Source organism: Opisthorchis viverrini (genome assembly GCF_000715545.1).
Source record: "Opisthorchis viverrini unplaced genomic scaffold opera_v5_42, whole genome shotgun sequence".
NCBI classification, from domain to species: Eukaryota; Metazoa; Platyhelminthes; class Trematoda; order Opisthorchiida; family Opisthorchiidae; genus Opisthorchis; species Opisthorchis viverrini.
The window spans coordinates 259,061-279,434 of NW_008751698.1; the positions used below are offsets into that span (position 1 = coordinate 259,061).

At 40.7% G+C, this 20,374-nt stretch overlaps 2 protein-coding genes across 2 annotated transcripts; both read right to left on the minus strand.

The window, feature by feature from the left end:
* Positions 1-327: 327 nt before the first annotated feature.
* On the minus strand, positions 328-7,569 carry T265_03070 (hypothetical protein; the record flags this gene model as incomplete). Its single annotated transcript, XM_009167475.1, has 3 exons — positions 328-425; positions 1,509-1,798; positions 7,211-7,569. The coding sequence occupies 3 exons, from the start codon at positions 7,567-7,569 to the stop codon at positions 328-330; spliced, it is 747 nt and encodes a 248-aa protein (XP_009165739.1).
* A 10,566-nt stretch (positions 7,570-18,135) lies between these two features.
* T265_13164 (hypothetical protein) lies at positions 18,136-20,131 on the minus strand (the record flags this gene model as incomplete). The annotated part of the gene is made up of 2 exons (XM_009167534.1): positions 18,136-18,469; positions 19,890-20,131. Coding segments are annotated over 2 exons (576 nt in total), but the record flags the coding sequence as incomplete, so codon positions are not given.
* Between the last annotated feature and the right edge of the window lie 243 nt (positions 20,132-20,374).

Sequence of the window (20,374 nt, forward strand, 5' to 3'; positions counted from 1 at the left end):
GTTTGACCGCAGACAGTAACTGCCCAGTAATCTCTTGGAATGAAGCTATGGCTGCAACGAATAACGTACTTAGAAAAAAGGTATTCACTGAGAACTAAAAGTAGGAGAAGCCATTAGTGACCAGTCCAAGAAGGGAGATAGTTTTTCCTCAAAATTGCAATGAATTTTTAGGGCAGTGAACACAGATGAAATCCTTTCCATTGTAAAACACGTTGGTTTTAACCCATCATTCATTTCAGTGCACACGGAAATCTTCAGTAATTTCGCATTTTCCTTGGTCGACAATACTATGATAAATTTTGCCCACTAACTCATATCTGACGCAGTTCAGTTTTGTTCCCACAAATCTGCGATAATTGAATTCTCGATCAACGATTGCCATTGGTTGAGCATAATGAGGGAAAGATAGGAGAAACTGGGTTCATCTAAAGTAGGGTAGGAGGGCTACGGAATAAAATGATCAAACTAAAATGATCGCTAAATTTTGTGGCATCTTGAAAAAGGAAATAAAAGCCAAATTAAGCTTTACCGATAAAATCTTATAGATCCTCCGCCGTTTAATTAAATTTTCACAATGATTTCGAAAGCAGGGTGGAAGCGGAAACACATTTTTCCGCATTCTCGAATTCCAAATATGCGTGGTCGTAAAGCAGAATAACGTTCAGTTCTTCCATAAATTGTGGTAAGGTGAGAACCCATGATTTCGCTTTCTCCTTTTACCATAAAACGACCGCCAAATTACTGGGCAGCAGGGGAAATTTGGTGGGAAAACCTTCAAAGGCCACCCAAGTATTGTAAATAATGGATTGCAAGTGGGAGTTAAGTTTCAGTACATAAGAGCCAGATGAATAATTGCCGCAGAGAAAAACTGTGATGTTTGCTTGTGTGTCACCCATGTATGCATGCATCCATGATACCGGATTTGGAATGTTTTGAAAAAGTTCGCATCACTTGTTTTGGATAATTTTTAACACAACTGACTTCTGTAGTTTTTGAGTACAAAGGGTATTTTCGTCGGAAACATTTATAGGACTGTTTGCAAAAAGCGAAAAATGTAAAAATGCGAGCTCAAGCAATGTAATATGCGAGCTCAGCCTACTAGAAAAAAGCGTTTCCTGGCCATTTAACCACCTCATTTTTTTCTGACCAAACGAAAGTTCAATGATTAATATCGCCGTGCAAATAACGATTGCTGCGCGCCTATTAATAGCGCATGGGGTGTGTTTAGTGTGATGACTGCCAAAAACGGCGAGCTATCAGTGAAATAGAATGTGCGGGAATTGCGAGTATTGGTATTCACACAAAGTATGAACCGGAACGAGCTACCTCATGAGAATTCGAGGTCGTTTCATGTGTGCGTATTTTATTACATTGAATAAGATAAATACATTTGTTTCCTGAAGCCATAAACAAAGTGTGACTTTTAGCAAAGACAATCAAACATGAACCTTAACAACCTCTTGAAGAAACACGTTATAGTTGGTAACCAAAACAAAATGATTTCTCACCTGTACCACGAATATGCTGGTTCTCCTGAGCTGAATCCACTGGCAAAAGAGCGGCTGAAAACGTGTATTTTAGTCGAAATCCTCTTCGAGTTGACGATTGAGGTTGCACAGCTGACTGCCCACCAGTAGACGAGGATGCGGATGGGCCAGTGACAAACAGAATAAGCAGGTTTGGACCTGATGATACAACTCGAATATGTTTATTCGTACCGCAGAACCGCGATCCAATAACCGGGGTCGTTGGGTCAGGTGTCAACCCATCATAGAATAGCAAGTAGTCGGACGAACAGCTGTGGGAAAAACATATCGTTGGATCAAGCACCATCAGTTAAGTGAAACAGAAGTGCCAATTTTGCACAACATCAACTCTGGATAAAATACCCCCAGTCCATGTTCAATTTAATAAATTTGTCTGCTTAAGTCTTTCGAACTGCAAAATCCATATCTAAATATGTTCGATAAATTTAGGTTTTGTCACTATGAGTTATGTTATTTTTTGTTCCTCTGAACTATGTGGATTTATAAGCTGTCCCGTACAACAGTACATAAGGGCAACTGATTTACTGCCAGGATGCCGCATGATCTCACGAAGTGTAAGCAGCCTCTAAGAATCCTGGATTTGGGCCGTCCAAATGCTTTTCAGTAAACAGCTGTTTGATACACTGATATCAAGTCTATCAAAGAAGTGAGTGGTAGGTATTTAAATATTTTTGGATGAATGATATACAGGATGAAACCCTAATTTGTAATGGGACAAACAAAAGTTGGCAGCTGGCATTGGTGGAATGATGTTTCACAATATATCATTTGGCATCTGCCTGCCAGCCATGTTGCTTTGGGTCTATATTGCCATCAAGTAATTCTATACGACATCACATTCGGCCACTAAAATAAATGAATGCGACATATCAACCAGCGCTTGCATTCGTAATATTATGCCGCACGGCACTCGTGAATTCGGATAGCCATCAAAAACCATTGGTATATTTTTGGTTGAGATGCGGTCTGTAGTGACAAGGGAGACCAAGGTACTATGAGGCGCAAATTATAGGTGCTTTGACAAAATTAGTTAATCATGAGGAGCTAAAGACTAGAAAAAACGAGCCTGGAGAAAAGCCACTAATTTAGGTGCAGCGTACATCATCACTCTGAATACTTCAATATTCAGTGAACAGGTCCATTGTCCAGCCTATGGAGGTATCCTACATATGAAGGAATATACACGAACAGAAATGGACTTGCGCAACACGACACTCCCCAGGGTCCATTGAGCAGTGCGGTAGGTGCTTCTAACGCCAGCAAGCCACTCCTGCCTAAGAATCTAAAGCATATATATAAAGAGTGATTCGGGAATCTACGTTGGCACCACACAGTCAATCAAAGCAGGGAAATGTGGAGAAGTCACTCATGTTATGGCACGGACCTGTGCAGGAATGCGTGCTGTACAGCAGGTAAGATGCTGAGTGACTCAGTTTTTCATAATGTCTTCGGCAACTGGTTCGAGTAGTGCGCCAGGCTAAAGGAAGTTTCAAGGTAATTCCAAAATCCACCATTATGAAGAATTATCCTAACCGGAAATGACTGCGATAGATTGACTGATGATAGGGACGATAATTGGAATCCCCGTTCTTCTGAGGATTATCACGTTTGTTTGCAGTTTCAAGCCATTTTATACAATAAATCCAGCTAATCTACTATAATTAGCCACAATGTCACAGTCACTGTGCCATATCCACAGGTACTCAGTCTCATTTGAGATTTAATTCTTCCGGTTGCTTCTCTATCCTCACTAGAACAACGTAATCTCCCAGCCCAGTAGAGGTCAGAGGATATTGGTAGACTTTACGCAACGACTGAAATACACGTTGAAATGGAATACGTTTTTCGCATATGTTGCCTGTATGATTCAGAAAAGCTTACTGGGTTTACACTAATGAGAAAGGGATTGCCATCCAAATGTACTGTGGGTCCACTAAGGCCCATCAGTTTTTTTTCTGTTGTAGGGTACACGGCAGAGTCTTATCCATAATACTTCCTCCAATCTAATGGGGATATGAGTCAAACAACAAGGTACAGATACTCCATATTCCTTACGCTGGATTATAAAATTAAAACTGTACCAACTGCAACGCCATCCAGTCTTAGGTTACATTATCTTCTCTGTTCACCAGAATCTCTCCGAACCATCTAGACTTTTACAAAAGGAATCCGCAGTTTCCATGCTAAATTCACACTTGGATTGGCTTTTGCGTGCTGCTCAGCAATGGTGGAAATGGTTAATTAAAATGCATCTGACTAAAGCCTAGACACGAAGAAATGAACAACTGAAACCAACCCGAACAAAAAGCTAATTTTTGGCATATGGCTGCTGTAATTTTGACTACAATCTTAGTTTGAGTTTAGAAGTTTTTTTGGAGGGGGCTTATTAAATGGGGCTTTGGGAAACCGAAGAACTTGTCATTCACGCACCTGCGTAACAACAGGTCAAAATATGAGGGAAGTTCCTGTTTGACATTCAGACTAACACCGCCCTATTCTGAATGATCAGCGTGATTTGAAAGCAGCGGTAGAATCTTGGAAACGTACTGCACCTACCTAGGGGCAATGGGTAAGTGGTTAGGCACCTGACACTAGAGAAAACACGAACGGCCAAGGAAACTGCACAGGTAAGCGGATTAAACTTCAGGATTGTGATAAACCGGTGTAAACCTTTTCAACTTTATTCTGGAAATTTGAACGTTTCAAAGTAATTTTGTGTAAACATTTGAATATATGAACGTCGGCCTAAATAACCACGACTGTAAGATACTTTTGTTTGCATAATTTGGTTTTGAAAACATAAAATGGAGTTAAGAATTACCATGTGCATTTTCATTCTGTAAGAATTTAGCCTTGTCCGCTGCGATGTGCAGACGAAACGTCCCACAAACTAGAGTACTACTGATATGATTGACTGTATTCACCCGTGTTTGCAACACACCGGTGAATAAATGGGGAAATGCAGTCAACAAATAGTTATATCATCGCTGGGCAAGACATTTTCAGCTCATGAAATATTTTCACTTTTCCTACTTTCTACGGAGGACAGACAGCAAGCCTTCATAGGTGCTATTCAATCTTCGTACTGTTGAACCAGCTTCAGAAAATTTCAATTTGGTCACAATATGGTAAAATACTAAGTGGAGAAAATGAAAAAAATTCGCCACACCAGTAACGTTTATTGTCATGAACTTTAGATAACAACCAGTCATCAAACACGACAAAATGCATAACAAACTGCAATCGTTCTGCGGCTTCTATCACTCTACTTTTCCATGGAATCTTACGCTGGTAGACATTGATTTTTGATAAGTAGTACAGCGTTATGATTACTCACGTGATTAGCCATACAGGTGCCGCAAACATCAACACCGGAGGAGGAAAATGCGCTAAATTCATAGAACTAATATGGTGACTACAAATCGGCGCATAAGTATAAGATGCTATATGCTTCCTGAGGAGATACTATGATAGCGGACACAGATGAACTCACGTTCTGAATTTTAACACGCCATATAAACCTAGTTACAGCATATTGTAAGATTAACGGTAAAAAGCGTGAAATTTTTGGGCACTTTGCAATGTCCCATACTACAAACACGGCTTCAACATGTCTCGAAAAATTTCTTCCAACTAAGCTAGGACTTCACAATTAATTACAATTACATTATGGGTATTGAACAAATCCAGATGGCAGTGAGGAATTGTTAAATAAAGAATGTTATAAATTATTACATAGCCGTCAAACCTGCTACTTTGTGCTACAAAAACCCGTGTATTTCACCAACTTTTCAAACTTTTCTATGCTTGTAAAATGGATTTTCGCATTCTTGCAGCTCTTTTTGAGCATCCAACAAAATGTCGTTTACGGTTACCACAACTAGGCAGCATTTCAGAACCTTGGTAAGGGGCTCTGCGTGTAATTTTATTTTTCTCAACCAATTTTTACATGTGTTCAATCACTTTTGCCAGAGATCACCTATATTAGTTTGAAATTCTTGGTTATCTTTGTTTGCACTTGATTCCTCGGCTTGTTAGCTGACTGGATCTGTCTTACCCATCTGGACGATTTGAGAGCTCAGCCAACTTGGTTGCACCAGAACTGGATGTATGACACAATGCCAAATGCATGCACGTCTGGCTCCGAATGCTTTCTCAAACATGCATCTTGAGTGTGGATACCTGCAGCTAAATTAAGCCTCTTATGGTTCACCATCAGTGTGCAGGCTTCCAGTGATGAAAACAATATCTATCGGCAGACGCACCGCATACGGCAGTCGGCGGAGAAGATTAGGTTCGCTCACACCATTGTCGTAGAGAGTGCTGTGCAAATTGAGGCTAGCTAAATGTTATTACTCGCTGTAAACAAACATAGCAGTGCCGGTATTTTGTGTCAAATGAGCCCTTGTCTTGATAGTGGTGAAAGCAGTCGATTCCGTATTGAGACGAAAAATTGGACCAGATATTCAACTTCATGACTGGATATTCACACAAAGCCGTAAAATTCTCCGTTTCCATGGATGCAGCAAGCGCGCCTTGCCTTAGGAGCGCATGTGTTTTTTGTCGTAATAGGTGTTCTTCACAGCTCAAATGGATATAATGTGAGATAGCAGCAATGAAAGCCTTGATTGGCCTGTGTTGAACGGAAAAATGTTGGCTGTTGTGGATTTTTAGCGATTTTTGATGATGCGCGCTTGGGTTACACTGAAATATGATCTCTTACCAATGAGTGGATAATTTCTTCCGTTTCATGTGGACACGTTTCGCTCCCTTATTACCAGAAACCGTTGCCGATCTCCCGGAACCACAGCAGTCGTTGGGTCTGAGTCGAAATTGATCGTCGATGTTCGTTGAATCCTCTGGTGTAAACTCCTGGAAATTAGCAATGAAGCTGATCGGGGGCTCTGACCTAACCTACTGCTACTGGCCCCTGACTGGAATCTTAGGGGGCGTTACAGTGATGTGACACTATAAACCTTGGATGCGGCAACTGAAGTTGGAAAACGTAAATTTAACTACTTCCCAGACATTAACGGGTGGGATGGAATGCTATAACATACATAAAGCCATATCAATCCAGTTTTCAACAGTGAGGCACAATTGTGTATGACCACTCAAACGATAGTCTCTCAGTTCTCCGAATGATCATCTTTTCACTCCGAAAGTGACGCGTGCGTCGCAAACACTCTTCTGTCAATGCTGTCACCGTCCTCCTGAAGGCATACCTCTCCGTAAAACGACCTGAGAGGATAATTTATTAATGCTACCGCATTAGCAACTGATCAAATACAACGTTCTTGATGACTGAGGTATACAGTTAAATGAGAAATTCACGCTCGTGAATTATTTTAAACATAATCTGGCGTATAAGTCTGGCTGGCATAAAACTCTATTGTACGAAAAGGCATTGTATAAAGAATGAAGTAATTCGAATGCTCCATAGAAAGTTAGCAAACTGGAAAAAACTTTGGTCCAGGAAGGAACTGTATTTTGGTTTTGAATACGTTGTCCATGTATGACAAATTTATCGAGTTTTTGTAATTTTCCAATTGAAATATGGTATTTTTCATAAAGCAAAACCTTCAGATATCAATTTTTGTGACAAGCCAACCCAAATAAATGATCAAAACATTGGCTTTCATCTAGCTATCGACTAGACTCACACGCTGGCTACTTCAGGTAAGTCTAGATCCAAAATATCTAGATTTACACGTTGTGACGGAAGTCCAACAAGCTGGTATGCGCAATGCAACCCATCAGGGTGATAGCCAGGGTAGGTTGGAGATATCAGTTCACCAGTGACGCCTGGCAAGCTGTCCGACAGATCACCACCACCGCCACCACGACCAGATATCTGTGCCCCGGTGGTGACATCCACGCGGAAGCGACAGGCTGCAGTTTGACGTTCGGTCGATATACTTGACAGTTCAGCGTGTGTCAAAGCCCGACCCGGGTAGAAGGTGGCTGTAATGAGAAAATTTGCGGAAAATGCGCGAATATTCAAAGGACTTTCGCTATCCATGTAGTTCTCATTTTTTTATAAAAACAAAAGACGGAAAAGTAATAAGTGTCTGGTAATTCAATTTGGTAAGGTTAATCCCGACCAGAAGTAGGAGTATCCTTTAGGAATTGAAGTAAACCTTCAGTCCCTGAAAGCAAAATTGTGTGGGATCCCCTAAAAATTCACCCAGTTCCTAATTTAAATTGATACCCAGGTCATATTGCAATCAATTTCCTCTTTTCCGTAAATCCATGCACTTTCTGGTATCAGATATAGTTAGCTAAAATGTATGTTGGTACTGCCGCAGAAAGAAAATGCGAGCAAACAAAGATATATGATACCCCGAATTCCTTTCTTATAAGTCCTGTTGTTGCCAGACAATATTATTTGTCTGGTTTGGTCAAGTTGAAACAGTTAATATCTGTTTGGCAGTGAGCATGGTCGGCTCTCTAAGCAACCGGCTACTACGTTCATAACTGACGTGGATTCAAAAGAATATTATGATTGAGAAAACCACAAGGTCTCCAAAACACTATTCGATTCGATTGTGTGCAGTTACAGCAGTGGACAAAATTATGAACCTTCGGTCGGGAAACGTGGGTTCGACGCACTCTAGGGAGCCTTGCATTTGGACGTCAGCCGCCGTCACCGTGTAATCCACATGTTGTTTTCAGCGGAAAACAAGGCAGAAGGATGTTGTAAAGTGTAGAAGAAGTCAAAGGTTTTGTAGTTTAGGGCGTCATTTCAAAATAATCAGCAAAAGTAACGCGTTACCTAATATAATGGACTTACGTGGGTCAGGACTGTTGTAAATAAACGGTATTCCGTATTCCTTTAATCACACTCTAGTTGACGGAAACAACGTCACCACTGGCTTTGTCCGATAATTACTACATTTGAAAAGTATGTCTCCCAGTAGGTGTCATTAAATTAGTTTGTCGATTTGTCACTTGGGCAACAGTGCTTCGGAGCGAAATAGTTAGAACAAAATAGTTCACAAAGCACCAAATTTTAGTGGCCTGTATTAATGGAATAACTGCTTGCCGTCGTAACCATACAATGTATATTGAGGTATAAACGAAAGAGATTGTCGGTTCAGACGCAGATTTTGGATAAGCAGAGTTCATGGTTAGTTCCACTGATGCTGGATATGCTTGTTCATTTATTATCATCAGTAATAGGAGAGGTTGACTGTCAACCGAAAGGAATACACTAAGGAGAATGCAGATCAGTTACTTGCACTGAAAATACTTTTGTGCCCATCGCACACCCTAAAATACAGATTAGACCGCACAATTTTGGTGACAAAAAAGATATTCTTTCAGAATTTGTTGGCCGTGCCAATAATACCAATAATGCTAATGATAGTATTCGTACCATCAGGAAAATGGCAGCAATAACTCAGTGTCACGGATAACCTCGGAGCAATGCTTCCGGCATTTGGTGATGAAGCTCATTCAATCCATGAAACTGCTAATTCAGATAACTTTACGGTGCACAAACATACACGGAGGTGGGATCAAGAGGAGAGCTTTTGCTGAAATGGCGTAATTCACAAAGTATCGACAGATGATGGCTTGTTTTGTAGTCTGTGGGCATAGCGACGAGAGAAACCAAGGGAAGTTCGATAAGTAAACAAACTGTGCTGCAAGAGTGGAGATCTAACTGCAGGCTACATTATGATCAAACAAGCTACAAATATCTCCCCTTAAATGTGTTAGTATTCTTGATTTTTGTCTCCTTAGTGTTCTGTTCTATCCTATGCATATCGTCATAATCACTCGGCGGAAAGACTCATGTCAAAGATGTCAGACCCTTAGTATGTGACTGGATCTAAAGGGATAATAATATTCCCATAGTTCCAGCAAATTACGTCAAATAATTTTAACACATCCCCTCATCAGTTGCTGTCTGATATGGTTGTGCAGAAAGATGCTTCAAAAGTATGATTCAAACTGTAGGACCCCTTGAAGAGCGTGTACCTGAGAATTTCAGTTTAACCGGCCTCTCTCTCTCTCTCTCTCTCTCTCTCTTGTAAGCAGCTCTTTCAGTTACCACGTGTGCATGAGCTTGAGTTTACAAATTGTGAGTAAAAACTGGGTGCGAAAGAGAAGAGCAACGTGTTCAATTTATCCAAAAGCACTTTCACCTTCTCCACTTCCATTACCATTTCCACGAACTTCTGGGGCATTCCTTGATGGACAAGCGTGTCAAGGAGAACAAACCGGTCAACCGAGTCCTGGAAATCCAGGAATACTGCCTAATTTAGCAGTATGTGCCCGAGCAGTGTTGCCCAGTCTGGCGCTCAAATCAGAGTATTCCCTAAGATAAATGTGAGACTTATATGAGGAGCCAGTGGGGAAGTTGGCTATTAACAAATGAGCAGTCAATAATCCACTGTCAACTTCTGGACAAAAGTACTCTGACTGGGATGATTTTGGCAGGTCACCCTAATCGACTATGTAGAAGGTGTAAAACAGGAGCCTTTGGAATATGGTGTACTCTATTTTCTGAATATTATTTTGTGGAACAAAAATTCCTTACCATCAAAATCCTTTGAAGTATACCCAAACTTTAGACCTTTCACCTGCCTGCATGTGGTGGTGAAGGAACTATACACACAACGAACATTGATTATTCTATTCTGAAGTAAATAACCAATAATATCACCTATTCTAGCTCGCATAGGTAGAAAAATTGTAGCTCCACACTTCTGCGCAAAATATGAAACCTTAGTCGAGAGTATGTACCCTTCTTTAGCATGAGGGTAAGGGAAATCTTTGACGCAAAGTTTACACATCTTTGTAGAGGAACTCAAAAACGACAGCAAAAGCATAAGTGGTAATGCTATTACACCTATCCTCACGGTAACGGGCACTTAATCTGACAAGTATTGTGAACGCGATTTCGGTTCCAGGCGTCGACTACCTCGGTAGTGCTGATTTAAAGGGGTGTCGAAAATCCCACGAAGTTACAGGTAGTGATAGCCCGAAATATCTCTACATCAGTTTAAGGTGTGTTAAGCATACACCACACTCATACTGCAACATACCATTCTCTTCTGCCCTTGTACTCTATTCTATTCTAGGAAATTAAATAGTTTGTTGTGGCAAGGGAAAACAATGTGATGGTTACTGAGACAGAAGCACATGGTGAATCAGGCAATGTCATGACAAACTGGTTAATCAGGAACAGAATGCAGACGTCGAATACCATTATAATAGGAGGTTTCACCGTAGAAATGTCGGCAGAAACAACAAAAAAGCATACAACTCTCTGATTAGATGTCTATTCGTCTCTAAATTTTCCGAACTTGTCCTTAAAGTTCCTATTGAATCGGTATAAATGCTAGTTTTCAGCATCAGTTTCTGGCGTCAGCTGCACTAATGTTTAAGGTGTGGTAGTCGGAAATGTATCCAGTGGTAAATGTAGAGATTAATTCTTTCTCTAAAATGGTCATTGTAAAGAACTAGGTAAATCATATGATTACCGCGCCTAAAACAAGCCCCTGTACGAATGAAAATGCAACCGATCCACCGTGGACAGCGAGCTAGACGAAGCAAAACGAGAAGAGTTCTAAATGTAGGACGGAATCATGTGTCACAAAAATAACATGTGTCCTCCCTCGAAATTGGTCGTATTACGTGGGTGACTGTGAATGTGTTCATGTGAGGTTTCTAAAACATTTGTATAGTGCGAAATTCGAAAATTAACCCATGCTAAGTAGATTAACTATGCCAGAAGTCACTTCGTTTCAGTTTTCGATGCCAAAATGCATACAAAATAACTAATGTAACCAAGTTCTGATTATCTAAATCCAAGTACGTATGACCGGCATTATGAAGGGCGCAGTGAGCCGAAATCCTCTGCTTACTAATACTTCTGTTTCCCAATAATATCTGAGGGCTCTTTTTTTCCCTAGAAAGATGCTGGTATAATGAACTTTAGAGCACAGATACTGTTGAAGGAAGAGAAACTTCAGGATATAGACCTGAGTGATTGCGTACGAACTATCCCACGTGTTGAGTTTAAGGGTGGAAAAATAAAAAAAGTCAACTTTTCGAGCCGGTTTTAAATTTCTGCAGTACAATGCATTGGTTGATATACGAATTATGGCCTAAGAACACACTCGAGGTTCGAGGACTGATATGGCATTTGTAATAACGTCGAATATGGCCATTCATTTCAGTCCGGTCTCCGAACCTCTGTCGAATCATCATACATGATACGTGCGGTCCACGTTAAATTTCACACGTAAAATAGAGTGAATCCCGATGGTAAAACATGATATGATTCCGATAGTAAATTACGGATGTATAAGAACAGAACATGTGAACTGATATTTGGTCGATAATTTGCACTAACATGTGCGACGAACCTGTGGACATATGTAACTCTTTTGATGTATATTTGTCTAAGTTAAACGTCTCTGTTTGCTCACGTGAAAAAAAACTTTAAAACGCTTGTGTAGAATCACATTTTCCGCTCTTTCAGCTGCCCCATTCGACAAGTCTCAAAAGTCCGGTTATCATGGTCTTCGAGAAAACAGCTGTCATTTATCGAAAATGCTGTTTCTACATCGGACTATACGAATAATCTTCAGAAGCCCATACTTTCTATGGCTAGGTCAAACACAGTGACTCATCTAAGCGAAAGGGTTAAAAATCAGCTTTTCAGGGTGCTTGATGATAGTGAATTGTTATTTTTCTTTAGCTGTCACCTAGTTATTTTATCTAGAAATCTTCATAAGCTAAATCAAATCATCTGTGAGAGCTCAGGTCCGTAAAATTCTGTACGGTTCTTTAAACCGTTTTGTACACAAACAATGTTGCTGCAAAATATTTTTGTTTTAAAACTCGGTGTTTTCGTTTTGATGAAGCATGTAACATGATGAAACACCTGCACTTTCACGGCGTATCCCCCAGACATAAAGCGCCTTCGCTCTTTTTTAGTGACACGGATTCACGAACGCATGTGTGCTGCCGTAGACATATCATTTTCTGATGTATGACTTCACAATTGAATCAAATATTCGTTTGGCTGATTTCGTGTCCAAAGTGGCCATCTTTTTCTTTACAGTACAGTCTGTGCTGTTGTGTGTCTCTCAGACGCTAATAACAATCGCAGGTTTTTTTGTCTAGGACAGTAATTCAGAATATACCTCTAGTATAATTTTACTTGCCTTAATGTAGATGCCTGTTGCCCCCAACGAGGTTCGAATAGGCCTGATAACATGAGCCCTGAGGCCAAATCATCAGCATCTTCCTTTCTTTGGAAAACAACGCAATCAATCAGATGAGACGTGTGTTGTACGCACGTAACGTTTATGTTAGAATATCCATGTTCGTCTTCCTTACATGATGAAATGTTGCGGATGGTCACTTTCGGAGTCATTCGCATAACACACCAGACGTGCATCTTTCATGCTGAATGTTTCAAGCCTGTTCCAGAATATCCTAAAATCCCTGTGCATACGGGTGACACAATTGATTCGGTATATCCAAAATAGTCATGCGTATGCACCAAGTTTGAACACTTTAGACATCTTAGAGTCCCTGAGTCACAGCCCGATAAGAGCCTATTCTATAGGATGTTAATCGGTCGACTAACTTTGTCTGCTTCAGTCACCAGTTCTTCTCCTGTACACTGATTAGCTCATATGGGCAGGTTCTCAGTAATTCTTTCAGATTACACTATGTATATGGTACAAGTGCCTCCAATTGTATTAGGCTAGTACGCTGTTAAAATGATTCAGGCGTAATTCTAATGCTTCTTCAGAGGCCCAAATCCAAACAGTATGCTGCAGTTTGCTGTCAGATACTCTAAATGGGTTGTGTTACCACTAACTTTCCAACCAAATGTCCAACACCGAACCAAAGGAGAGAGATTCCGTATGCAGCCTCATAGATACTTCCAACTTATCAACTAGCTGGAATAGCTTAAAGCCAAAATCCAGTACACTTACTACTCTGTCAGCATGATGTTTCAATCGCACCACGCAACGAGATAACCGACCGTATTTCAAACTCGACTAGGTGCGGTTACAAAGATATCGGTATTCCTACCTAGGAGCTGCAATAGTTGCTGCCAATGATGTATCCTTAATGTTGATTTGATTTCTAATAATGAAGTCTATTTGCGAAAGGGTGGGTCAACAAAGGGTCCTTTTTGGTCTAAGTTCCACAAATTCTTCAACTAAATTTCTGCGGGAGACGAAATGATTTATGCCTTTACAGGCCCCAAGAAGTATGCACTTTGTGTAGAGCCTAAAGACTTGGGAGGACACTCCACTTTTTCACTGATTTCGATTTGCAAAAGTTTTGCCGTCTGATGGTGGCGAAACTTTTCACAATCGCTATCAGAATTCAGCTGCTATTCAACCAACACGCAAGTTGTCAAACCAGTTGCTACTATGGTGAAGGATGAAGCGGGGTGGGTTCAGACCACCGTTGTGGGAGTACTCTTTATTCAAATCTAAAACTCAGTTACATGAAGTTTGTTAAGTTACGGTGGGTAGTGAGTCGGGATTTTTTCTAAAAGAAGTGTATATATCATAGGACTGATACGAATGCATTTTAGCCTCAGCTGACGTTGACACAGTGTCCCTTTATATATCATATTAAAACCGGAAACGCGGACGTGAGTAATGCAGACACAAAAGATGTTCAAGTCATTCTGTTTTGACAATCAACTTTCAAATTCTTGCATGCAACCATCAGTTGCTGCGATAATAACGATCCCTATTTTTAGCTTAATTTTCACCATCATTAATATAAACTGACTGTAAGCTTGAGTGGTATATTCCGGCTACTATGAAGGGCTTCACTGATAACCTCCTTATCAGATGCAAAAACTGATGTCATTTTTCATCGTTTCGTTCTGTTCGACGAAAATAGTACAAACATGAAGTGACTGATAAGTAACCCATTTATTCTCAATGGACAAACTCGGTAAAGGAAAGCCAGATATTGTGCTCGGTTTATTAGGGGAATGTTTCATCTTATATTTTTGCTTGCACTTAAGGTGCGGGCAACACCTTAAGAAACGAGGGTGGATTTCGGAGCATTGTGCTTCATAGCGAACTTGCCACAGTTTTGCCTGTCAAATCAAATCGGATCAAAGCCAGTCCCGGTGAGTCCTGCAGTTATGATCTGCACTGGACCAATCAGAAATTCAGGTCTCCAGTCTACTCGTATTAGATTTAACTGTTTCTATTATATTCTGGGTCTTGGCAAGGAAGACGTTGAAAGATAGTAATCGAATCGTATCTGCTGAGGAATTCCATGATAGTCTCGTGTATTTGGTCGAACCTTTTGAGCATATATCACCTCCACAGCGACTCGTCTGTTTGGGACAGGGTCGAGTTTTTCCCAGTCACCCGGCGATCCTCTTCAGAGAGCTGAAAGGATAACTACCGCCTGAGATATGGGATGAGCTGATGACTCACTACACTCATTTCTGATCATAATGCTGCCTGTCATTTCAGAGGACAATAGAGATGATTCTACGTTGACATCAGGAATCGCAGCTAGTGGGGGAAATTAGCGTCTTGGTTTGTACTTCAGCTGACCAGAATTTGTTCACTTGCTAGCTTCACTTAGGGTCGCTTGACGAAAAAGGTGAAGATAGTTCATCAGTCAAAGATGGGCTGATACACAGTTTCGGTCTTTTCATTCACCGTAGAATGGACGTAATCTATTAGGCAGCAGTTAACCTCTGTTTTGAAATTTGAGGAACGTCAGAACTATTCGCCGAAATTCAGATTCGGCACTTTGCTGGGTCCGACGGAATTTATGCAAAACCCAGTAGAATGACGAATGGGTAAGCAACGGAACTAAGCACTTTTGCTAGCGATCAGGAGCGCTTGATATAACGAAGTTCATTAATAATGAACACTTCGGTAGAGGAGCATATTTTCACACCACCTAACGGCAGCCTACATATGTACGTTGCTCCCGTCTCTAATCCGTGCATAGTGCTGATATTTTTTTAGAGTGAATGAATCTGACAAGCTTGACCGTCATGAGATTTCATGATTGGCACGAGAAATCAGATGCTGGCTAACATGTTCACCATGTACACTGTAGTTTTAAGCCTTTCCATTTTACTTGCCGGTCGTTTGGGAACATAGCTTCTCAAATCACCTGTTACTCACCAAGTAATAGAAATATTCACTTTTAGAGGAGTCGCTTAGGCAACGACGAAGGTAGCTCACCAACTTTCACGCATATGTTTTTGATCACACACAATAATTTGTGGTTAAAAATTTAACACGTATTGTAAGGTTATGGAGGCCAATATTAGGTTTGGTATCTCGAATCTATAGCAAAGGTCTTAGAGGCATCCCCCAGCGATACTATGTCATTTAGTTGACACTATCCTGTTTGAACATACATCGTGTTTTCTGCGATAGGCCTCATCGATTCTGAGATAAAACTGTCGTCAACGATGATCTTCAACATGAAGTTGCGACATTCAGCAGGGTTCAGTGGGGTCTCCCGTCAAAGCCAAATTAATCCACAGAAAAATGTAGTTAGTGAAAGCTGATCGATCTTTCTAGGTACGAGAACGATGTGTACATGTGGTACTAAATGCGATAGAAGAATGCATGATTTTCTTCACTTCTCCAACCGCAGTGTTGTGTTGTGGCAAACGATGTTCGGTGTCCTTCGACTATGATGTAAAAACATGGTAGGCTCCTCGGAGTTCGCAGGAACGAAATACGATTCACGGAAAGCTTAGCCAATCATTCTGTCAAGGAGTCGTAAAACCTTAAGACTGATTTGACTGGATTGACCGAAATGATATAATTAACCGGTTTGGCTCACACAAAACTCCTACCAGTGTGGTAAACGCCAGCGATTGTATGACCAGCATGAGGAGAAAAACAGGAGACCGTTGTCGCTTTCTGTAACACTTTCTCGCGGGTCATACCTAAAATATGCGCTCGGCACCTTCTCTGCCATCATATACTGGGAACGGCTTCACTGAGTATGCGCGTACAACGAATTGTCAGCGAACGGAATCAGTCGACGCCGAGATACTCTGGTCACTTCGATATCAAGAGCTGCATATTAAAGCAACATGTGCATCTGCATGCTTATGCAACTTTTTTTTAACTATTTGGGAGTAAATATTAAGAAAGCCCACAGCGCTTTCAGAAGTGCAGCTTTACGCTCCCAAATAGTCTACACATTTGGTTTTGCGGCAAGTTCAGAAGCATATGAGCATAAATGATGGACAAAATCTGTCTGCTTTTCCTCTTTTTTGAGGTCTGCCACAGGTGTTGGCTGTTTGAGCACTCTATTAGAACAGAGTAACAGAAACATGTTCGGTATCCACACCTTCGTTTGACGTGAATCAATTGCAAACCAGTACAGTTCGCTATCATTTATAAGGAATTTTAAAGGGTGATTGGCAATCAATATCAGATTAATTGTCCTGTCAAATTCAGGACGGAACTCAGCAACGAATGTTTGGCAAAGTAATTTAGAGATCTTTTACTGAATGAAGCGCTGCTCGGATATGTGGAAAAGCAAATGAACTATACTATAACCTAATAGGGGATAAAATACAAAAGCTATGGATAGATGGTTTTCTTTATGATTGAATATCTGCACACCTCGGTAAGTACATCACACTTTCTAATACACCGTTCCTCCTGGCAAACGTTTTCGACAGGACAGGGTTTTCCGCTCAAGATAAAGTTCCATGTTCCCTTAGATTGAAGAAAAGATTTATGAAATCAAACGACTGAATTACTGCGATTCGTGGTTTACGGCTACTTAACAGTTAGCCTCTGAGTATAAATAATCAAAGTTACGGGCACTGGGTTTGACTAGATTCGGGATTGCTAATACTTCAATACAGCATTTCGTTAGATAGTGTCAAATATTCGGTACAGATTCTAGGAAAACGTAGGGGTCAAGCAAGCTCAAGTGACTCAGAGATTATGGAGTTTCCAGTACTCAACTATGTCCTGATCGGTCTTCCGTAAATATACTTGAATTTTATACAACTAATTGATTTATGAAAAAACAGTAGGATCCAGTTAGGATCTTTATTCAACCGAAGTTCTCTTCTGATCTTTGAAAACGAGATAATATCACTGGAGAACCGAAAAAACAACATAAGTGAGCTGTCTGAATGATGTTTCAATCGTATTATACCCTAGCCAAGGTTGAGTTAATTATACAGCTACCCAGTGACTCGTGGTCAAATGAAATAGTGACCAAAGAATGACCGCTAAACGAGAGATGCACAATTCTGATGATCTCAAAAAGTTTTGATTCTCGGCTACTCAGCCAGAATTTAATGTACTCATTGCGTAAAATCCATGTCAATGCCTTGTTGTCTATATACCGGTTCAGATATCAGAGGTGACAGATATACATCCTCCTGCCAACGAAAGCGTTTGCAATGAAGGAAACTACAAAGGTCATTTCTTGGAAGAGAGTGAGTTTTAGTTTGCAACTGGATCAGATTGGTGTTGTGACAGTGGGTATACTCGATAGGCGGATGTTAAATCAGACTCCTTGAGTAGGAGGGTCATCGTGTGCCAGTCGCCAGATGTTACCAGAACTTACTGTCACCGACAAATTCATATGTTCCTTCAAATCCCAAGGCTGAGTATCCAGAATAAGCCCACTGTTTTGATAATCCTTCGAGATTTGCATAAAAATCCAAAACGATTTCCCGGTGTAGACTGACAAATTGTAATCGAGAATCCGCTAAATAGTTTCCACAATAACGCCCCAGTAATGCGGATCGGTCGAGTACAGATGAGTACACAGCAGCCGAAAACGGTGTGGTAGTTGGCGGTTCACCAGATGCCATGTGGCTCAAAACTGCATTCTCACGGTCGGTGTCGAGCGTTGATGAAGCGACATCAATATAAACATCTAGAAAATCCTCTGTACATCTGAAAGATGTAAGGAATTTTAGTATAAGGGAAGCAATGGGAATAAAATGGAACGCGCTCGGATATTCTTTTATGCACTGTCAGCTGCTTGAAAACATTTTACGTGAGTAAGAATAGAAAACTTTTTCGTAGTTTGCTAAACGCGTGCGCCACAACTGCCGCAAAAGTTGCGAATGCTGAGATGCCGTATTTCTTTCTCCCTATTGAAGATGGCACTAGTTTCAAACTCGTTGTTAGTTAACAAACGAAGCTTGGCGCACATCTGGGAGATGCGCAAAGTTATGCTGTGGTGCACGGTACTGAGGTGCTCAGTGCAAAGCATCTGCACAGAGGAAAAAAACTCTTGAAAACTTCAACTCTGATGGGAATTTAGAGATCTCATAAAAACTACAAGCTTTTGAGTAGCAAACGGCTTGAACACCAGTGGCAGCCACCTTTTAAACTTGTTGCACCAATTCAAGAACAGTTAACACCATGTTGGTTCATTATCCCACTGATGTCTACCAAACTTTCCGACGCAATGTTCTTTCAGTTTTGCCGCATTTTCCTCCAGTCTGCTACAGACTGGGGCTAGCATCCTGACAAATTTGCGTGACTGTGCAAGGTTTTTATAAACACGGATATTTAAAGGATACTGAGTCAAAGCAAAAGTACACTGATGACAAACCGCTGTAACGATTGTCCTTAAGACAGCAAGCGGGTTTTTAGCGCCAGTTTTGATAATTCAGTGGTTCACAGAACATATTCAGGACCCGAAAGTTTGTTTCACATTTGAACACGATCTGACCTCAGGGGTAGATGATAAGGCTTCGGATTATTTCGTCTAGGGCAGGCGATAGCACCGTGTTGTAGTTTCAAGCTACATTATAGGGTCAGAAAGTGTTGTAGGGCGGTAATAAATCCGCAATTTACTAGCTACATGCAGCAACAAAAAATTGCCCCTCCGAAAAATAACTATTCTAATACATAGGATATAATGCATGAAACTCGTGAATCATCTCGTCAACAGGAGCATCCAGCAACGAGAGATGTAGAGGAGTGAACAAATGCTCATATTGCGGTAATATAGGCTTCATGTATCATTCAATTAATGGAACAGTCAAACATAAACAGCATAAAGTCCCATAAGTTTGGAATATTTCGGACCTCCCAGTCTGGACCAGCCTCGTTAGGAAATAAAATATGTAATATACTGATGTCTTACTGTGCCACCTCTTCTTCAAATACGTAGCTTCCATATGATAAATATCTAAATGATAATTTCGAAAATCGTCCTATACAAGTTATTCTATCAGTGTTGATTCCAACTTTCTAATGGCAATAAAAATAAAATACTGTCAATAAAATAATTTACTCGCGAGAGAGCTAGACGCATAATTTTGGCAGTAAGTTAGAGTTTTTTTCATAGTTATGAACTCACAATGGCATTTTTCCACCGAGTTGAAAGTGTTGAAATCGCAGGTGGACTTTTTCCCCACTGGCCGCGATAAACCGATAGACACATCTCCTCCCCGGCTCAAACGTCTTAGGCCAATTGGGTGAAAAGAACTGTCCTGATTTGGAAGATTCACCATCAGACTGGCTTCCTTGACTGCGAACCAAAATCTCTCCCCGTCCTGGTGAACAAGTATGACTAACCACCTCGACGAAGAATTGGAGTACACCTATGGAAAAGATAACACAAAACGGTCTTTCATAATTTGACAACAGACTGTGTGAGATTATGGGTTGGAAATCGGAGAGTTAGCAGAGTAACGCAGGTTGAGAGATCATCTTCACGTTAACTAATAGAACGTGGATTCACGAGTACTTTTCGCTTAAGGGTGGAATATCTCTGGTAAGGATCGAATGTGACATTCATTTATCTAAATACATTCAAATACGAACCCGAAAATCACGCAAGTT